The 22,139-nt window shown below is 39.0% G+C and overlaps 2 protein-coding genes across 6 annotated transcripts; one reads left to right on the top strand and one right to left on the bottom strand.

Moving 5' to 3' along the window:
• Positions 1-2,941: 2,941 nt before the first annotated feature.
• Positions 2,942-4,829, bottom strand: LOC121807230. The gene is made up of 2 exons (XM_042207447.1): positions 3,894-4,829; positions 2,942-3,798 (listed from the first exon to the last, which is right to left on the bottom strand). The coding sequence occupies exons 1-2, from the start codon at positions 4,373-4,375 to the stop codon at positions 3,768-3,770; spliced, it is 513 nt and encodes a 170-aa protein (XP_042063381.1). The 5' UTR covers positions 4,376-4,829; the 3' UTR covers positions 2,942-3,767.
• A 4,351-nt stretch (positions 4,830-9,180) lies between these two features.
• On the top strand, positions 9,181-18,231 carry LOC121808371. Of its 5 annotated transcripts, XM_042208816.1 has the most exons (9): positions 9,183-9,339; positions 9,475-14,534; positions 14,661-14,884; positions 14,973-15,054; positions 15,594-15,795; positions 15,888-16,211; positions 16,298-16,336; positions 16,463-16,992; positions 17,232-18,231. In XM_042208816.1, exons 2-9 carry the CDS (start codon positions 9,576-9,578, stop codon positions 17,853-17,855), a joined length of 6,984 nt encoding a protein of 2,327 aa, XP_042064750.1. In that variant the 5' UTR covers positions 9,183-9,339; positions 9,475-9,575; the 3' UTR covers positions 17,856-18,231. The 5 variants fall into 5 exon arrangements, with proteins under 5 accessions (XP_042064751.1, XP_042064750.1, XP_042064747.1 ...); XM_042208817.1 differs by lacking the exon at positions 17,232-18,231 and having other exon boundaries at positions 9,181-9,339; positions 16,298-16,347; positions 16,463-16,638; XM_042208813.1 differs by having other exon boundaries at positions 16,298-16,992.
• Positions 18,232-22,139: the final 3,908 nt, after the last annotated feature.

Raw genomic sequence — 22,139 nt, forward strand, 5'->3', positions numbered from 1 at the left:
CATGCCATTCACAAGTAACCATCGGGGTTTAGCTTTAGAAATGCCCGAGGCACTCAAAATTATTTCCATTTCAAACATCGACTGATCAGTCATTTTCCCATAGACGTTTACCATATCTGCCAATACATGACTTGGAATGTGGCCACAAACCAAGCCACTAGACCGGCCAGCCCGTACGCTAGCACACGATCTACCATAGGTGTACACTAGCCCAAGTAGGGTTTGCGGCCCTACAAGGACCCGAATTCGATTTATATAATAATGGCATAAAGCCACATCAGATAGGCACGTAAAAATCAAATCATAGCATGATAAATACTTTTTCATTTCCATCGATAAAATATTTAGGACGTTGTCCTTATTTAAAAGAAAGCCCACCTCAATTGATTAATTCTCTACACTTCCTTCCCTTTGGTATCTCGATTCCCTTGCGAAGTCTCACCTTTAGAATTTAAATAATACATATATCAACATACCTTCCATTTAAATAAATAAAATGCATGCATCCTAAGCGAAGTTATTTATTTCGGTTTTCGGTTATTCGGCGGCTGCTTACACCCTTAATCATTCTGATGGCTCCTCGTAACTTCCTTTAAAATGTAGAAATTAACCCCAATATTTATTTGAGCTCGTAACTAAATCCCCGCAATTATTTCTCTTTGAATTTAGCATCGCGGCGCTGCTGTCTCTCTGTCAGGAAGAGGCTGCCGCTGCTGCTGTCTCTCCGTCGATCCTCCGCCGTCACGACGAAATCAGGGGACCCTACCTTCGGGTAGTCACCACCTCGAAACGCCCCGAAACTAACCCGAACAGCCCCGAAACAGCCCCGACGTAAGTTGTTAATTTGATTTCATGAATTAAAGTCTGATTCTTTAATTCGGTTTGCTTTGATTTATGCGATTTAAAGATTGAATTTTAGATTGAGTTAATCGGTAGTGTAGGATGTGTTGATGCAACAGTAAGAAATTGAAATTGATATTTGGATGGGAGAGGTGGTTACCTTCAATTGCAGACGGATGTTGAGGAAGAAAAAAAAATGGTTCTTGAAGCTGGAGGATTTTGGTTACTGCCGGAAGCAACAATTTGATGTTAGATTCTGAAGCCGGTGAAAATTTAGATACAAATGATAAATCATAGTTTACCTTGGATAGATGTTGAAGAAGGTAGATTGGCTGCAGAGAACGTTTGGTGAGGGAGAAATAACTGATGCAGGATTTAATATAGTGAAAAGGGGGTTGGGGATATGGGAGAGATTCGTGGGATAGAGGGAGCGGTTTCATCGTGGGATTAGGGGATGAAATTTCGAATTCCTCTTCTTTTTTTTAAACGTGATTTAGTTGAGATTTGATTTGTTTTTGGTATTATGGGTGTCGTTGTGTCTTCACACATGACGTCACTTTTACTCTTGGTCGTTTCCGCTGTGACTTTTCTTTCACTTATCGTTTATTGGGCTTGCAACCTAAATTATGTGGATATTGAATATTTGGGATTTTACTAATTTATGTCAAATTCTTGGTCGTTTTATTTGAATATTAATTGTTGGTCAAGCTCGTTATTAAAACCCTAGTCCTTTTCGTCTTTTTATTAATTTCTCTTAATCACGATCGCCCATATTTATTAACCCTAAAGGGCGGTCGTGACAGGCAGGCGCATGAACCAGGTGTTTGCCTCCCCTTTCAAAACTAACGGCAAAGCCTTCAATCTATAATCATCCTCGGTCGCCCCTGCTGGCCTCCTCTACGCCCTACAAATCTTACAAAACTCATGAAGGAACTCGTAAGGCCCTTCGTAACTCTTCCCGCAGTACGTAGGCAGAATTACGATCACATGAGGCTTCACATCACAGGCAGTTTGCCCTGGCGTCACAACTATGGCTTGAGGTGGTTCTCCCTCGGTATGTGCGTTCAGCATCCCGATCTCATTCTGTAGTGTGGTAGGTTGGGAAGGCTAGCACTTGGAACAAAGTCGATTCTATGTTGGATATCTCTCATAGGAGGTAGATGTTGAGGCTCTCCAAGTATGCTTTCATATTCAGATAATAGACTTTGAATCTCCGTTAGAATTTCTTTCACGAGTTGCTCTTCTCCTTTTACAACTAATACATCACATAGCTTTGATTCCTTCAAGTCTTGATCAAATTCTTTAGAATTTTGAGTGATGGTCAGCATACTCTTCTCCTCTACTTCAGAAGCAATATTAGGAATTTTATCCGGAAGTATGATGATCTTCCGTTTATTCCAAATGAAAGAATACCAATTGTCTCTTCCTTGGTGTGTGGTGTTTACATCATATTGCCAAGGTCTTCCAAGAAGAACATGACATGCATCCATATCAATCACATCACATAAAACATTTGAACGATAATGCTTACCCAAGGAAAGTGGTAACCAACATTGTTTGGTGATTGAAAGAGCAGGTTTGCGTAGGTGTCGTTTAAACAAGGATGTATCCTACTGATCAGGATGAAACAATCCCCTACTAAGCCTAAAACCTGGTATCAATAATTCCTCAACCCTCTTCTACTGGGTAGTATAGTGAAGGTAGGGGTCGAATCCCACAGAGATGGTGACGGTTGGAGTGATTGTGGTGATATTCTGGAGGGTTTGGTTAGCTACCACGCTTGGGTTGAGTCTCTACCTAGACAAGAAATTGAAAGTGGTATCCTACTGGCTAGGGGTGTGAAAAGATTCTGATATGCAACGGTGTACGTGGACATGGTGAAACGGAAATATTCGAAAAGTACTGGGTTTCTATTTTGGGCTAAACAGAATATCAGAAGGTAGTGGTAGTTGTGGTGACTAGGCTGACAGGTCTGTAGGGTATAATTAAAAGTGAAGGACGAAAAGCAAAAAGCATTTAAAAAGCAAGTGGTCCCAACATTTGATATGGACATCATCTTCTTCAACGAACACAAACTAAAATCAGAAAACAAACCAGATTCAGCACCATTAAAACACAGATCAATAACTCATGAACTCAGATCCACAATCAAAGATTCCAACTCAAAAATCAAACACCGAAATCGAAACTCTGCCTACTGGTCAACATGAACGATGATATGAAACAATCAACTGAACCTTGCATGAAACTATCTTCAACGCAATCAAACAGAAAACAAACTCGCTAACTATCTTCAACGCAATCAAACATAAAACAAACTCGCTAACTATCTTCAACGCAATCAAACAGAAAACAAACAGTAACCAAGGCCTAGAATACGACTTATCAGTGATCTTGATTTTCACTCCTTTCTTGAGCCAACTAATAGTATGTGGATTCGGGTGATCTCGAGTCTCAAGATTCAAGTGTTTGACCATTCTTTCAGAAACTAAATTCTCACTACTACAACTATCAATGACCAATTTGCATACCATTCCATTCACCGTACACTTGCTTTCAAATATCTTCTTTCTTCGCGTTTCTTCAGGTTGTATAGTTGAGCATAGAAGACGTTTGACCACACATACTATTTCTTCCCCATCTTCTTCACATAATTCAGCTTCTTTTCCGTTTTCAGGTTCATCTACGTCTTCATCACTTTCATCACGGCGAGTGGTGTTGACAAACTTCCTTCGTGGACAGTTACTTGATATGTGTCCTTCTTCACGGCATTTATAACACTTGATAGGGTTAGATTGTTGCTTTTCATAAATGTTGCTAGAAGATGGTCCTTTATCAACTTTCTTTCCCTTAAATGGAATATGCCTTACCTCCTCGCGACGTGGAGAATTTCTAGATATATTTTTCGGGCAGAATAAGACATGGCTTTATAAGATTTCTTGGTCTTTATGTATCTCTCTGCTTTCAAGGCAAGAGTTTGAGCTTGATATATAGACCAAATTTGTTGTATGCCTAAGCGTTCTTGAATAGAATCATTGAGACCGTTGACATACCTTGCAACTTGTTGGTCTTCATTTTCAAATAGATTGCACCTTACTTGTAACCATAAGAACTCCTCAGTATATTCAGAAACAGATTGGCCACCTTGAACACAATTATGAAATTGGAGGTATAACAGTTGTTCATAATCTGCCGGCATGAATCTTACCTTTAAAAGTGCTTTCATCTGTGTCCAATCCCTCACACGATTCTCACCCTTTAAACGTAGCTCCTCTTGATGACGATTCCACCAAGCTCCAGCACCTCCCTTCAATTTATATGCCACCAATGGTACTCGTCGATCAGGCGGGATGTTCATTATTTCAAAGAATGTCTCCACCTCATAGATCCAATCAAGAAATCCTTCAATATTTGCATTGCCGTTGAAAGTAGGAATTTCTGCTTTAATTTTGTACATATCTCCACCATTTGCATATTCTCGTCTTCTTGGTTGCCGGTAATGATTATCCTCCTCTGCATCATCTTCCTCTTCCATATGTTGTTGGACTCGTTGTCGCCTCGGATTTCCCCCTTGGTTGATGTTGTCTCTCTAGTACCCAGCACCAACACCTTGATTAGATCTCACTAATATAATAAGTTCTTCAAACCTTCTAGTGAGATCTTGATGAAGGGCATCGATTCGTTGATCCAATCTTTCTTCTAAGTTGTTCACCCGTGTTGTAAGATCATCCATAGCTTGTTGCATAATTCCTCCGAGATATAACGACTAGAGTCGATAGATCTGGCTCGTGATACCAAACTGATGTAGCACAAGTATTAGAGGAACCTCTCTGATGTGCTAACGAAAATGAAACAACACAATTTGTTGAAGGAACAACTTCAACGTGTCGTGAGATAAAATAATCCGAATCTACGGATAACAAGAGCTTAATCCAAAGCCCTCAAAAGACAAGATCTAATCCAAGATCTTAGAAGAGAACAAAGTCCTAATTATATTTGATATTCAAAAGTGAGTTCCATATGTTGAGGCAATGCCTATATTTATAGGATACAAAAGCATTGACAACTCAATGACAACTATTACATAGCAACTAGTTGACAACTAATAAACAACCTATACTTGACAACTCATAATCAACACACATCCTTAATAACTAAGGCTTCTAGAAGTGTATAAAGGATAAACTTGACAACTAAGTGACACCTAGTAGCAAAGTTCAATTTGACTTTCTCTTCTTTGTAGTAGCAAAATTGATTTTGGCTTTTTCTTTCTTTTCTTGAGTAATATAATTGGTTTAAGACTTTAGTGTTCATATTTGATGTCCCTCATCAATAATGACATAGGCTAAGTCACACCTGATGCAAATCATCACATACATCATGCTCCCAACTATGTTTGAGTATCGAATTAGCTCATCACATACATCATGCCCGAAATAGCACTGTGCAACCCCCTTTCACAGCGTTTGGTAGGTGACACATAAATCCAGCGACCCGGTACAGAGGCTTCGGGTTTCCACACTACACTTGCTACTATTGGCGTTTTCATGTCAACACAATCACGGTGTTGAGCAGGTATAAGGAGAGGGGTTTTCGCGATTCGGCTGAAACGGATGTCTGTGTGTCCAATTTTACCCCCCGATTTCACCAATCGAAGCATATTTCGCCCTCTATCTGGCTCAACGTCATATTTTTTCCTTCATGCACCTTTTCGTGTAGGTAGTATCTAACCATCCATTGATAGTTATGGTGGAGAGCAAAAATCAAAAGAACACGCACCATAATAAAGATAAAAATTTTCACTCATTTAAACCTTATACTCCATCCGTCCTTGAAATTTTGTCACATTTTTCCATTTCCGTCCGTCCCACAAAGTTTGTCACATTTCACCTTTTACCATTTTTGATAATAGACCCCCCCCCACATTCAACTAAATTATTCTCACTCACATTTTATTATAAAACTAATACTTTAAAAGTAGGACCTACATCCTACCAACTTTTTCAACTCATTTTCTATTACATTTCTTAAAACTCGTGCCCAATCAAACTGTGACAAAATTTAGGGAGCGGAGGGCGTAATATTCATCATTCACCTATATTAAGTTATAGGGATTATATTTTTTATGCTAAGTCATGGATTCAGAGGAAGATTAAGAATCAACCTAATAATAGACTTAACTTCTATATAAAATGGATGGGGGCAGTATATTCGGTTTATTTCTTAAAACGGTGAAGTTAATTACTCCCTCCGTCCCTAATAATTCATCACCATTTGACCCGACACGAGTTTTAAGAAATGTAATATAAAGTGGGTTGAAAAAGTTGGTGGAAGGTGTGTCCTACTTTTATATATTAATTTTATAGTGAAATGTGAGTGTGAATGAGTTAGTGGAATGTAGGGTCCACTACCAAAAAATGGTAAAAGTGAAAGGTGACAAATTTTTAGGGACGGATGAAAAAGGAAATAGGTGACAAATTTTCAGGGACAAAGGGAGTATAAAAGTACTAGCATGCAACTGGTTGAGATTTGACGAATAACCATTTTATGTCATATTTATGATCACTTTATTGTTTTTATATGAACGTAAAACATTTTTTTATATATGGGTGAAGTGTCTGTTTTTGATATGTTTAAGTCATTTTTATTGAGTTCCAACGGAAAATCACTTTATATTGTAGCTTAATTACAAGTAAAATGTTTACAAACAACATTACAATTGCCATATGATTAATCACTATTAGGGATGTCAATGTAACCCGAACCCGCGGGCCGGCCCGAATAACCCGATAAAAATACAGGGTTAGGGTTGTAATTTCGCAGCCCGAATTTAAAATCGGGCCATTCGGACTGACCCGTTCGGGTTGTCGGGTTAGGCGGGCTGACCCGTTCGGGTTACGGGTCGGCCCGTCGGGTTGAAGGCTTCTGCACAGCTAGCAGTTTTTGTAACGGTCATAACTTTCTCTACAAAGCTCCGATTGAGGCGTGCAATATATCCACGCGAAGCTCTTTCGAAGACGAAGAGAATGATATGTATTAGAGGTTTATCAGACTTCAAAATCGCGAGAAACATTGACTCAAACAAGGCTGCTGCACATCCACATATTTTGTGTACATTTTCTAATCAATTTTCTATCATTTCTCAACAAACATGTAAACATACCAAAATATAGAAATATAATCAAAATCATCCAAGACAACCCTCTAAAACCATGCAAAATCCAAATACGCCAACCCACTATATAAGATCACGAAAAAAATCACCATGTGGTTCATGGATTCATAAATACTCGTATATAAAAGCTTTCTTTTAGTATATTTCCAATATAATAGTGCAAAGTGTTTTGACGCCGCTTCGTCATTGAATTATGCGTACTTTGATGATTCTTAAAACAAAGATAAATTATTATTTGACTTATTTACAGCTGCAATAAATTAAATTTGACCAATCATAATTCAAGAAAACTTAGAGTTACTCCAGTTAGCTAGCATCTTGATAATTCACTCTTTAACAATTCAAAATATTTTTGTTACATCTACGATGCACCTCTCACATTATGAAAATTTTGTTTAATTTTCTACGAATTGATTTATGTTTGAATTTTGAAACAAAGTGTTGATTTATGTTTTAAATACATAAACATAAACATACTATTGATAGATATTTTGTAAATAATTATGTAATGAATAAGTTATTTAAATTTAAATAACTTAATCTTTTTTAAAAATATTAAAGAAAATTAAAAATATGTATTTCATTGTTGAATGATTAATTAAAAATATGTATATATATAAAGAAAATTTAAAATACGTATTATTTTTTGAAAATATTAAAAGAATTAAAAATACGCATTGGCCCGAATAACCCGGTGGGTTAGCCCGAAACCCGAAGGGTTAGGGTCGAACTTTTATAACCCGAAAAAATCGTAACCCGAATAGCCCGTACCCGAATGGCCCGACAACCCGAACGGGTTGGCCCGATTGACATCCCTAATCACTATGAGCCGTTAATCATGGTAGAACCCGCTGATGAATGAAATAATTATCAAGCCTATGATTTAACCACCATATATTGTTAATCATGGCATAACACAGGAATGAACTGAAATAAGGTTAACATATATAAATATCAAAACAATCATTTCATAATGACTTTTGCTATCCGTATAATAATAACTCTAGGTGGAATCCTCTTATCATCTACCGTATGATTATAAGTATAAGTGGAATCCTTCCACCATAATACAATACACATTGTTGTGGTGCTTTGATATCACAACTATACCATTTCGTTCGGGTGGTACTCCGGAAAAACGCCCGAAACAGCACTGTGCAACCCCCTTTCACAGCGTTTGGTAGGCGACACATAAATCTAGCGACCCGGCACAGAGGCTTCGGGTTTCCACACTACACTTGCTACTATTGGCGTTTTCATGTCAACACAATCACGGTGTTGAGCAGGTATAATGAGAGGGGTTTTCGCGATTCGGCTGAAACGGATGTCTGTGTGTCCAATTTTACCCCCCGATTTCACCAATCGAAGCATATTTCGCCCTCTATCTGGCTCAATTTTTGTGACTGATACTTCGACGGCCGACGGGCGGGTCTTCCCTTTTCGACCCTAACTTCAGAGCATGGTCGTTCCATTATCCGAAATCTGAGTCTCGGGTTTGTTTTAAGTATCTGATTCATAGGTGTGGATAGAATTGTTGAGCGGGAAGTTAATCTGCATTTACCGCAATAATATTAAGCGATTTGGGGATGAGGAACGGTTTATAGATTAGAAGCCGAAGAGGGACAGTTTAGTCATGGTCAAATTATCTTCGGCCATACTCGAATTCAACCAAACTCACACAAATTGGGTTATAGTAGTTTGTTGGGCTGAACCAAACAACCCATAACTCTATCCAACAACTCAAGAAATGCGCATAATTGTTGTAGGAACTACCACCCGCCCCCTTAATATATTTTTCATGTACTTTGAAACACAATAAAAAAAATTCCTAAACTTTTATTCCTAATAAATCTCTTTATTAGTATTGATTTTATACTCCATGAAACTAAACTTTATCAATAATATTTTTTATTTAAACTTTGAAATTAACCATTTTTAAAAGATTGAAATTATATAATTTTTGGAATTTTTAGTTAATTCCTAAAAAAATCCAAATTATGAGACATGTATATGATTTGCTGAGTTTATTGAAACAGTAGGATCTTACTCCCGCTGGAGTTAATTATTGATGGAAATAGAAAAAGCATTAGAAAATATAAAAAATAAAAGAAAGAAGAAAACGAAAACAAAAGCAAATACAAAATCTATGTAAATGTGCAGAGTCTCCCCCTCAGACTAAAAGTACGAATTGCAGTAGGGCTTCTTCTCTCTCTCGCCCTCCTCTCTCAGTAAGGCGCACGTTTATAACTAACCTGCGCCCTTTTTTATCCTACGCCATTTCGTGTATGATCCCCAATTAATCGATTATCCATCGACAACACTCGGTAATCAATTCGTATTGTTTAATTCTTCTGTTTGAAATATTAGTAACAATTTTATGTGAACTATAATCAATAGATTACTGTTATCGCTTTCATTCAGTCCCTAGGGTTTTTATTTTCATTCACTTGTTGCTGCAGCGAGATCTAATCAGGGGAGACACAGAGTGAGTTTGAGTGAGAGTTTCTCAGAGTTAGGGTTTTGATGCGTTGGTGTGGTTTGGGAGATCCTGTGCTCGGATATGGCCAATCATGGCTCCAAGTTTGTATCCGTCAATCTGAATAAGTCCTACGGGCACCATCATTTTAATGGGGGTAGCGGCCCCGCGACTGCTGGTCGGGGGCGGGCCGGGGGTGGAGGGATGTTGGTTCTATCTAGGAACCGAGGAGCTGCCCCCAAGGTTGTTCCTAAATTATCTGTTCCGCCCCCTTTGAATTTGCCATCATTGAGGAAAGAACATGAGAAATTTGATACCTCCGGACCCGGTGGGGCGGGGGCTACTGCTGGTACTGGGACTGGATCCAGACCTTCGTCCGGGGTTGGCTGGAACAAACCTGTCGCATCTGCCACTGCATTGGCCGAGAAGATTGAAAACAGGGTTAACGGAGTGGGTGATGCAGCTGGGGCAAGTAGAGTTGGTTCTTATATGCCACCGTCTGTTCGTTCTACGGGGCCTGCTGCTTCTGTATCTCGAGAATTCTTACCGTCTGCAGAGAGAGCTATTCTTTTGAAAGGTGAGGATTTCCCATCTCTGCAGGCTGCAAGGCCTGTCTCATCCGGGGCATCACAGAAACACAAGGATGGGTTAAACCAGAAGCAGAAGCAAGTCTTACATGATGATTCTACTCAGGATAAAGAGGAAAGCTATCATTTGGGTCCAAAGGATGATATGCATCCTCCCGGACAGTCCTTGGGAATAAATCCGTCGGTGGAAAATGGTAGTGCAGTCCACATAAAGGCTGGTGGAAGGATGTCCGATCAAATTAAGAAGCAGGAACATCTGTTGCCTGATCCACTGCCACTCGTTCGCATGAATCCAAGGTCTGATTGGGCCGATGATGAGCGTGACACGGGGCATGGGTTTGTGGAGCAAGGACGAGATATTGGATATTCAAACAGCGGAAATTATTGGGATAGAGATTTTGACTTGCCAAGGCCCAGCATTTTACCTCACAAGCCAGCTACAAATCAGAACGATAGATGGGGCCAACGAGACAATGAAACTGGGAAAGTTATTTCTAGTGAAGTCTTTAAAATGGACCCGTATAACAAAGATGTGAGGACACCTAGTCGGGAAGGTAAGGAAGTCAACAAATGGAGAACATCTCTTCCTAAAGATGGGGTTAGCGAAATTGGAAATCATAGAGTTGATATTGGTGCAAGAATGGCTGTTAATAATATGGCAAAGGAGAACAAATATGCCCCACCTTATTATGGAGGAGACACTGTTCATGATGGCAGCAAGGATTCTGCATTTGGGAGGAGGACCATGGGACTTGTAGGACAACAGATGCAACGAAATAGTTCAAGTGATTCATATAATAACAGAGGGGCAGATCGTAATTCTCGGGATCGCCATGCCTTTGACCAACCTAATAGGTTTAAAGCTGATATTTTTCAGAATAATGCATTGTCCAGACCCTTTATTGCTTCTAGTGGGAGAAGGCCTCCTATAGCTGACCCCATACAGGAAAAGAAGTTTTCAAATAGTGATAGACCCTACTCAGATGATATTTTCTCGAGAGACTACATTTCTTCAGGATTTGATGAAAGGGATCTCTTTTCAGATGGTCTTGTTGGAGTAGTTAAGAGGAAAAAAGATGCCGCCAAATCTACTCATTTTCATGATCCTATTCGAGAATCTTTTGAGGCAGAACTTGAAAGAGTCCAGAAAATGCAAGAGGTTGAGAGACAGAGGATCGTTGAAGAGCAAGAAAGAGCTTTGGAGCAAACTCGAAGGGAAGAGGAGGAGAGACTGCGAAGAATTAGGGAAGAGGAGGAAAGGCTGCGAAAGCTGGATGAAGAATCCCGTGTAGCTGCATGGAGGGCAGAACAGGAGCAACTTGAAGCTGTTCAAAAAGCTGAAGAGCTGAGGATTGCCAGGGAAGAAGAGAGGAAAAGAATTCAGTTAGAAGAAGAGAGGAGGAAACAGGCTGCGAGACAGATGCTTCAAGAATTGGAAGATAAGATGGCCAAAAGGCAGGCTGAAACTGTAAAGGTTGATGCTTCTTTACCTAAAACCACCGTTAACGAGAAACTAAATGCAGCTGTAAAAGAAGATCTTGTATCTAGGAATGAAGACTTGGAAACCTGGGAAGATGGTGAGAGAATGGTGGAAAATGTTACGAATTCAGGTTCATTTAATTCATCAGCTTATGTCAAACCTGCTGAGATCAGCTATCCTCCCAGAGAAAGTTCTTCAAACTTGATTAACCAAGGAAAACCTATTAATTCATGGAAAAGGGATTCTCTGGAATATGATGGCAGCTTCCCTTCATCTCAATCAGATCAAGAAACTGGTCATTACAGTCCTTGGCAGGATGCAGTTGCTGGTGGCAGAACAGGTTCACGAAGAGAGTTCCATGGTGGACCTGGCTTCATGCCTTGTAGGTCTTACGGAGTGCAAGACTCTTACTCAGATGATTTTGGATATCAAAAAGAACAAAGATGGAATCTTTCTGGCAGTTCTGACTCTTATGGGAAACTCAGAGAGATGGATTTCGATTTTCAGGATATTGCAGATCGATATGGAGATGGTGGATGGGGACAGGGACGCACTAGAAGTGGTGCTCGTCCTCCTTACCCAGAACGTTTGTATCCTCATTCTGATGCAACTGAATTTAATTCCTACGGGAGATCTAGGTACTCTGTCAGACTGCCTCGTGTCCCTCCCCCTCCTTCAGTTTCTTCAGTTCAAAAGACTAATCTTAGGGGAGTCAGTGAACACTCTTGTCCTTCAGCGTTTCTAGATGACAGCATTCATCATAATCATGCTTCACTAACTGAATCTGGTAGGGAGTCAGATTATTATGGCACTAATCAAGGAGGTCCTCGGCCATCTGAGATTTTTGGAAGGCCGTTAGAAAGTAATTCCTCTGAATGTCAGAAATTGAACTGTGGATCGAGGTGTGATTCGCAATTTTCACTCTCCGTTTCCAGCCCCCCAACTTCTCCACCTCAACTATCCCAGGATGAGTTGGATGCATCTGGAGATTCTCTTGTAACATCTGCTGTAGCAGAAGGGGACATCAATTTAGTTACAAGGACTGAATCTGATGCCCACAATGGTGACTCTGGACATAATGCAATGATGATTGTGCAAGATTCTGTTTCAACTATTGAGGATGAAGAATGGGCTTCTGAAAATGAAGATGTAATGCAACAGCAAGAGGAATATGACGAGGATGAAGTTGGTTTTAGAGAAGAGGTGGAAGTTCGTGATAGGAATGTTGAGAATCTTGAGCTGAACCAGAAGTTTGAGGTACGGGAACTTGAGCAAAGAGACGTACCTCATGTGATGGACAATGTAGTCTTAGGTTTTGATGAAGGTGTTGAAGTTGAAATACCAAGTGATGATGTTGAGAAAAGTATAGGGCATCAAGAAAAATCATTTGGGATGAAAGATGGTTCTGTCAGCATGGCTGAAGAAAGAGTCATCATTGATAGGTTTCCATCTGATGAACAAAATCTTCTGACTGCAGAGGATTGTCCTGGGACAAGTGCTGATAGCTCGTCTTGGAAGGTACTGGGCACACCAGCTTTGCCAGGTTCTATTGGTCAAAATGTTGTTGCAACCTGTACAGCAGCAGCAGCCGATATCTTAGATGGTGCTGATTCCTCAGGTAGCACCTGTCTAGCTCCCCAGCCAACTGTACTTTCCTCAACAGTTGATGTTACAGCTGTGACAAGTCAGCCTATCGTGTCATCTGTATCTTCTACTGGAAGTCAGGGTGATTTACCAATCAAGCTTCACTTTGGGCTATTTTCTGGCCCTTCTTTGATTCCTTCTCCAGTGCCTGCTATACAGATTGGTTCCATACAGATGCCCCTTCATATCCATCCTTCTGTTGGTCCATCCATTACTCATATGCATCCATCACAGCCTCCGGTGTTCCAATTTGGTCAGCTGCGATATACTTCTCCTATCTCGCAGGGAATTTTACCAATACCCCCTCAATCAATGTCTTTTGTTCCGCATAACATGCTGGGCCATCTTAATCAAAATCAGGATGTTTTAAGCTCTGGAAATCACAAGGATGCTCAAGATGCTTCCACGCAGAACATAAGCAAGGACGAGACACCATCTGTTTTAGTGAATGGTCAGCCAAGATCTGTTTCTACATCATCTGTGCAATCTAATGGTGGGCTTCTGTTGAGTGTAGATACAGTTTCAAATGAGAATTCTGCCGTCCATTCATCTATTTCTGTGGCCTCTGGGTCCTGTGATGGAAAATTGATGTCAAACTCGAGCTCACATGCTGAAGAGAAAGGGAAGCTTCGTGCTGCTTCAAGGAACTATCCACCACAATCGAAGGCAAGGGGATCTGACAGACAGTCCCATCATGCACATCCAATGACACAGTCTGTTAATGTTGACAGAAATTATGGCGGAAGAGGGGCAGGTGCATTGTCTAGTGGCAGGGGGAGAAGATTTGCTTATGCAGTTAAAAGTTCTAACACAAGATCATTGGTCCAGGATCATGATATGCTTGCAGATTCAAATGGTTTTCACAGGAGACCTCGAAGATCTGTCCAACGAACTGAATTCCGGATTCGTGAAAACAATGGAAGAAGACCAACACCTGCAGTGGCTTCTTCTAGTGCTTTAACTGGAAGTGGGGCCAAGAGGAGTAGCATGTCTAATAGAACTATGAAGCACACTGAGCCATTGGCATCTGGAAGGACGCTATCTTCGGAGGTTGATTCTGGAGATAGGGAAGCAAAAGTAGTGGGTAAAGATTCTTCGAGTAAGAGCCAGAATATCTCAAACTCTGGTGAAGCAAATCTGAGGAGAAATGCTTTTGAGGAGGATGTAGATGCTCCGTTACAAAGTGGTGTTGTGCATGTTTTTAAACAACCTGGCATTGAAGCCCCTAGTGATGAGGACGATTTCATTGAAGTCAGATCCAAAAGGCAAATGCTAAATGATCGGCGTGAACATAGGGAAAAGGAAATAAAAGCAAAATCATGGACCACCAAGGTAATAATGATTGCAGAAGAAGCTCCTAGCACATGTTTGGCAATTTTGTGTTGGTATCTGTTTCTTCTCCTGAACTTACATTTTTCTCTTCTATATGCTAATTACATCTTTTTTTAATCACATCAGCCACCACGTAAACCACGTCACTCCAGACAAAAGGATGTAGTCTCAAGAAGCAATAATAAACACCCAGTACCATTGGGCAGTGAAGGAACAGTTGATCCTCAATTGGCCTTTTCTGTACCTGAGAGCTCTCACTTTGGAACTGGAGGATCAACCGCATTTTCTTCTGCAGCTTCCCTGCCTCCAATTGGCACTCATCCTTTTAATTCTGAAGCACATACTATCAAGTACATCTCCTAAGCAAAAACGTCAGTTTTGGTATTTTGTATTAGTAAAATAACTAATATATTCTTGAACTTGTGCGTCTATATGCAGGCCTTCACAATCAGATTCTGTATCTGTCGTCTCTAACAGTGGAAAAGAACGTGAACCTGGCCTTTTTGACAGCAAAAATATGGTATATGATCATATTGAATCGCTCTAGTAATGTCTTTATTAAAAATAAAATAAAAATTATGACCTGTGCTAGTGATTATTGGCTCTTATACTCCTAACTCCTAAGAGGCAGTCGTATTTCCAGTTCATCTGACAGTCTAAGGGAAAAATCAAAACTAGTTTAACTTTAACCAGAGACTGATTTTCATCCTTAGTTATGTGCATTTGAGATTTGTGTTGACAATGGTATGCTATAACGTTTAGTGGTTCATATCTTCCTAAAAGGTAGCTATATATCCAATCCCAGAAACAGCTTGGGTTTCAGTGATCGCATTCTTTCTGTTAGTTGAAAATCAAAATGAAAATTACTTAACAATTTGATTTGAATGGACCTTTCTAAATTTCAGCAAACCCTTGGAACTTTTAGTTTGTTCAGCTATATCTTGTTGGACCTTTCTAAATTTCAGCAAACCCTTGGAACTTTTAGTTTGTTCAGCTATATCTTGTTTTAGTTCTCTCTTTTATTCAATTAAATGTGTTAATCCATTAATTTTATGATAGGTTATGTCTCTAAGCCAGACACAAATTGACGAGGCTATGAAACCTGCTCGGTATGATTCACAAATTTCTGCTGTTGGAGGTCATTCCAGCCCAGTTAGTGGCCAAGTCTTGCTACCATCATCTATTTTGACAAAGGACAAAACATTTTCTTCTGCTGCAAGTCCAATCAATTCATTGCTTGCTGGAGAGAAAATTCAATTTGGTAAATTTTCTGCCACAATGAACTTGCCATATGCTGAGATATTCCTCTTGAAAAACTTATGATTTTCTTTCCCCCCCTTTTCCTGTTGTCAGGTGCTGTTACATCTCCAACAATTATTCCTCCTAGTAGCCGTGTTGTATCACATGAGATTGGTGCTCCAGGTTCCAATCGACCTGATGTGCAAGTATCCCACAACTTTCATGTAGCAGAGAAAGAAAATGTACTTTTCTTTGAAAAGGAGAAGCACCCGAGTGACTCTTGCATTCCATTACGAGATTGTGAGGCTGAAGCAGAAGCAGCTGCTTCTGCTGCTGCTGCTGCTGCTATTAACAGTGATGAGATAGTTGGGAATGGCTTAAGCTCAGTCAATGACACAAAGACTTTTGGTCGTGCTTCTGTTGACGGCATTACGACAGGTAGCTCTAGTTACAGTAATAAAGAGGGGTGGAGAATATTATGTGGCTTTGCATCGTAGTTTAATTCGTATTCCTTCCTTTTGCAGGTGTGCTTGGAGATCAGCAGATGACAAGTCAATCACTAGGTGAGGAGTTGGTAAGTTATTCTCTTCCGGCAGATCTGTCAATTGAGACAACACCAATCTCCTTATGGCCACCATTACCAAGTCCTCAAAGTTCTACTGGCCAGATGCTTTCTCATTTCCCTGTAGGTCCTTCCCACTTCCCCTTTTATGAGGTGAACCCTCTGTTGGGGGGTCCAATTTTTGCATTCAGTCCACATGATGAATCTTCTGGTACACAATCACAACCCCCAAAGACTACAACATCCAGTTCTGCTCCTCTTGGTAACTGGCAGCAATGCCATTCTGGTGTGGACTCGTTCTATGGTACTCCGGCTGGATATCCTGGTCCGTTCATTGGTCCTCCTGGAGGCATACCTGGGGTTCAGGGGCCTCCCCATATGGTTGTCTATAATCATTTTGCTCCTGTTGGACAATATGGGCATGCAGGTTTGAGTTTTATGGGTACCACCTATATCCCATCTGGGAAGCAAGCTGATTGGATAAATAATGGTTCGTCTACTGCAACGCATATTGGTGAGGGAGACATTAATAGTGTGAATATGACTGCTGTGCAGCGAAGTTCTCCCATTACGACTCCCATTCAGCATCTTGCCCCAGGATCTCCACTCTTGCCTATGCCCCCACCATTGCCCTTGTTTGATGCATCACCATTTCTGGTAAGAGCTTCTTGATTAATTATATCCTTTTCTGAAGTTAAGTTGCTTGACAAAATGTGTTATATCGTGGACAGTTTATTCTTTTCAAAGTTCCTCACTTTTTGTCCTGGTTGGTTTGTTAATTGGTGAATTATTGGATTCGAAATTTGAATGAGATTGTTCTTTATTTCTTCAAGCATATGAAATGCATGTCAAAACTTCCATTATATCGTGAAAAATGTGGTGATTTTAATTTTCAGACTGCCCCTGATTTGCCTGTCCATGCTCGATGGGGGCACATTCCTGCTTCTCCGCTTCACCCAGTCTCTGTTTCTCGACCATTGCAGCCACAAATGGAGGGTGCATTGCCTCCTCAAGCCAGCCACAGAGACTCAATTGACCAATCTTTAACTGCCAATCAGTTCACGGAGTCTTGCACTCCCACATTATCAGATGACACTGGCCCAACTTTCTCTACTGCTGCTGATACAAATGGTGTCCCATTTCGTGCTGAATTAGGAATGGTAGATTCAGTGAGATCCAACACGGCTTCATCAGGGCAGACTGCAGTTCAGAGCATGTCCGCAAGTGCAAATGCTGAATCTGGCAAGATCGATACAATTGAGACTGGGAAACGATACAATAATGCAAGATCTGTGAAGAGTCAATTCTCAAATAAGAGTTTGCCCACCCAACAGGGTAATACCTCTGGTCGTTATTATCAGAGAGGCCACACATCACAAAGGAACAATGCAGTAAATGAATTGCCACACCGTAGGATGGGTTTCCATGGAAGGGGTGGCGCGGATAGAAATTTGCCTGCTGTAAGGATGAAACAGATCTACGTGGCTAAACAGACCACTACTGGGAATCCCTCTACATGAGTCAGGCGGATTGCGAACATTTTCTATGACTGACACCCGATTTTGGGGGTATACGAACCCTGCAGTTTTGGAGCTATATAGAAAACATTTTTTTGATCTCTTGGAGCCTATCTGTTGTGTCGCTGTTTGGCAGAGATCCATTCTAAATCGAGCACTGAAGTTCGTTTCCTCCATCGTGCTGCTGCTAGTAAAGAAATCATGTTTGTGGACCTGCCATTCGACACATTTTAAGTCTCTTTTTTAACTTCTTGAATGATGTATTGGCTTATTCTCTTTAGTTAGTATATGGTTAAAGTACTATGATAATTGTCAGGTATGAAGCTGTGGTTTTAGTAAGAGATATTATCATATATTAGTACATTTTTTATCTTCAGCATTTTACCATGCAAACTTGATAGGTAGATTGTTTTTTACACTATTTACTGTTAAAGAAAAAAGTAAATTACTGTTCAAATTTTGTTGCTAGGAGAAACCAACTAGCATAACCACTATAAAACAGACTACTAACCATATAGAATCTAGATTTTACGAGATGTGATCATCAATGATTTTTCTCACTCAAAAATGTGTTGCCAATGCATAGACAAATTTCCCAACAAAGAGGCCAATGTTAGTTGAGCTTGCGAAACAACCTTTTTAAAGTTTCTCGAGTATATTTGGCTCAAAGTCCCATGTTGTATGAATTGATTCCTCCTATTAAAGAGCATATCTAACAAGAACATATCTAACAATTTATACTAAATGCGAACACATTTACTGTCACATCAAATAGTTTTTTTTCGAACTATTTATACTATACTCAAACTTAGAAGGATATTCTACATCCACTTACTATTTATATTCAAAAAACTAAAACAAGATTTATATATATTATGGGGTGTGTTATATTGCTAACTCCCTCTTAAATTGCTAACTACAACTAAATTATAGGTATTAGATCATTAAATAAATGTCCAAGATCATTCATCATCGAATATCAATACGATGCATAAAAAATGTCAATTAAGGGTTTTAATGTCAATTAACAAAAAGTTAGTTATAACCAACTTATAACAAATATCCAAAACTTTAATTGATTATAACTATCTCAATTTATATAATTGTTTACATAAAATATATCAAATTAAAGATAATTTTATAAGGATTCTAACGAGATCTCACTTGCCTATGTTCCGATGTCAAAATTTAAATTTTCGTAATTTTTACGTAACATTGAAATGTAGATGTAAGTATAAAAAAATGTCAATATAATATATATACAATGTCAAAATTGTGTTGACATATTCAAGGAATCATGTTGATATTTTCAAAGCACTATATTGACATTTTCATCCAAAATCCTAATTTGATAGTTTTTTTTTTATCTTTTTAATTTAATTATTAAAAATGAAAATTACACATGGCTAATTTTAGACTACTAGATTTCTAAAATCCTATGGTCTTAAATTAGTTGCAGTTAGCAACTAGATAGTGAGTTAGCAATTGATCACTCCCCTATATACTATAGTGTAAATTCATAAATAGATGTTTATTTGTTAAAATCCCAAAATAAGATTGGTTTCAAAATACCCTTAGAGCCTATTTTCTTACTCTATTTTGGGTTTTGGAGTATCACTAGAGAGAGTCTAAACATTGATGAAGTCGGCTGAGACCTAGTGGCAGTTTGTAATTTAAGTAGATACTCATCATATACGTATATCCAGTTTGAATTCGCTGCGTGGCGTAGCCAAAATGTGTCTTATTTTTGCTTCTAGATCTTTTCTTTCTCACTTCTTTTAGACTAGCTCTTTCCTATTAAGTAACTAATAATGCCTTATTTTTATACAGCTTTTCCATTTCCATTTCCATTCCACTCTCTTTGGTAACATAAGCGGACTATGGCCGAGGAAAAAAGAAAACTAACGAAAGTAAGAAACGCATATTCTATCATGAAGCAACCAACTACTCAAAATTATTATTCACAAAATTTACTTCTCACAAGCATTAATTAGGGTGTTTTTAATAGTATTAATTATTTGCAATGTATCATATAGTGACTACAACTTTAATTTACAAACTATATTGTTTATTTAAAAATATAGAGAATTACAAATTTAGTCCCTGAGCTGTGCAGTATTCAACAACACCAAACAATTTAGTTCGAAAAAAATACCTGATTTATGCCACTGTCACACTACTGTCGACCGATTCTCCCCGTCACAGAAATTGTTCGTCTAATGATGAGAAGTACTCTGACGTTGGAATAATGTAGAACTCTCATCGTCTTTGCAGCGTCAATCGGCTGCGAATTATGTTTTCAAGATGATTTTAGTAGCGGTTAGGGTTCTGGAAGGGAGGGTAATTCAGGGAGAAGAGAGATATGAAGTGACGGTGAGAGAGTGGATTGTCAACCGTCTCTTGATAAACTCATATTTTCATAGGTTCAATTGGTCATAAAGTGTGTATAATGTGGAGAATACTCATCTCATTCTATAGTTTTTGATCAATTATATGACTTTCGGGAGTTTAATGAGTTTTTTAGAATGTGTTAAAAAACAGGTAAAACGGGCATAGAAAGATAAGAAAACGAACATTGGGTGAGATTCAGGAAATCTCACTCGAACTGAGTGTGTGGGGGTTAATTATCTACTCGGTTCGAGTAAATTGCATGAAGATGGTTCCATTCCAGAGAGTTCCACTCGGCCGAGTGGAGTTCTTCTTAAAATATCCACTCGGTCCGAGTGGCCAACTAGAATCCATTACAGAAACTTCCACACGAGCCGAGTCGCTTCCACCACCGAACACACTCGTCTCGAGTGGATTTGATTTCGTCGGAGACAGAGACTTTCACTCGACCGAGTTGGTTCCTCTATGGTGTTTGCAGCGGAAGTACAAATAAATCAGAGAATTAGATTTATTTAGCATATTATTTAGATAAATTCTATTCGAGCAATTATCACATGTATCATGATCATAACTTGAATTAAAACATGCTTTTGATTAATTGAAACATAAAACATGCTTTTCTATGGAATATAAGTTATGGCTTCTTCATTCTCCAAAGAATCGCAGATGGCTGGCTACTTCTCCACGTGACGATCTTCAATACTCGACCACGAATCTTCTGACTGGTTCCCGAACTGTATTCCACTATCAGTGTGGGCTGATCTTATCAGAACACTAGGACTTAAATAAAGAAGACAGAAGTTCCTCACCGAGTAGGAAACAAAGAAAATTTCTTCCCCTACTCTATTTGGGAGTGGACGAAAATTTCACAAAAACTAAGTGTGTTTCTGTGTCTCCTTTATTCTCCTATTTATATTAAGTTACATATTGGGCCCAGTCAGAGATCTATGGAGGCTTGGATGTGACCTCCCCCAATTAGCTCTTCTAATTAAGTTGAACCCACAATTTAATACAAGCTTATATTGGAATATTATTATAAGTCACTACAGTAATAATATTGCACTGCCCATTTTATTAATTAATTATTATCTGCTATAGACGTAATTAATTAACATCTTATTAATTTAAAGAGTGGACTTAGCAAGAAACACTTATTTATTATTCATAGAATAATTAAATTCCAACTAGTCAGCTTCCGAATAATAACACTTTGTTTCGAGCTCCTCCTGAGGATATTATCAAACGAGACTCACCAGGCGCGCGTTACAATATAATAGCAATCCTAGCACCGCTAGATATCAATCGACACTACCCAAGATATCAGGATTATTGGGTTACGAAAAACCCACACCATTTGATAAATCAAAGTAATGCAAAATCAATATCGTATGCTCAATGCTAAAATATATTGATTAAAAATAATTATTTATCAAGACCTCGTCTTTTAGTAGATAGCATAAGGACATGTCAAGCTGTTAGATCCGTTCTGTGATATACCACACCAATGTCATCTTATATCAGTAAGACTTAGAAATATGTGGACTGACATTACAACCTTTCACGATAGGTAGTCAAGGCCTATCTAGGTTGTGAAATTCTGTTTTTCTTTGTTCATAACTGACCGTGTTACCTTAAAGTGGACGTCGCTCACAACCAGTTTACTAAAATAAAGACTTTGACTTGTTACGTTTCTTATAACATTTAAATATGTAAACAACCATTAAATGTAAAACATAACATCATTATGATAAAAATAATCTGTTTTATTCCTTGGAAAATAAAATAAGAGTTTTTACAGTATTCAATCACTCGAAAGGTGATTTCTAGTATACAAAACTCTAACATCCTCATAGGTAAAATTCGGTTCGAGTAGCTATGTACATTTAGCTCAGAATACCC

The sequence above is a fragment of the Salvia splendens genome, chromosome 6 (assembly GCF_004379255.2).
Source record: "Salvia splendens isolate huo1 chromosome 6, SspV2, whole genome shotgun sequence".
Classification (NCBI taxonomy): domain Eukaryota; kingdom Viridiplantae; phylum Streptophyta; class Magnoliopsida; order Lamiales; family Lamiaceae; genus Salvia; species Salvia splendens.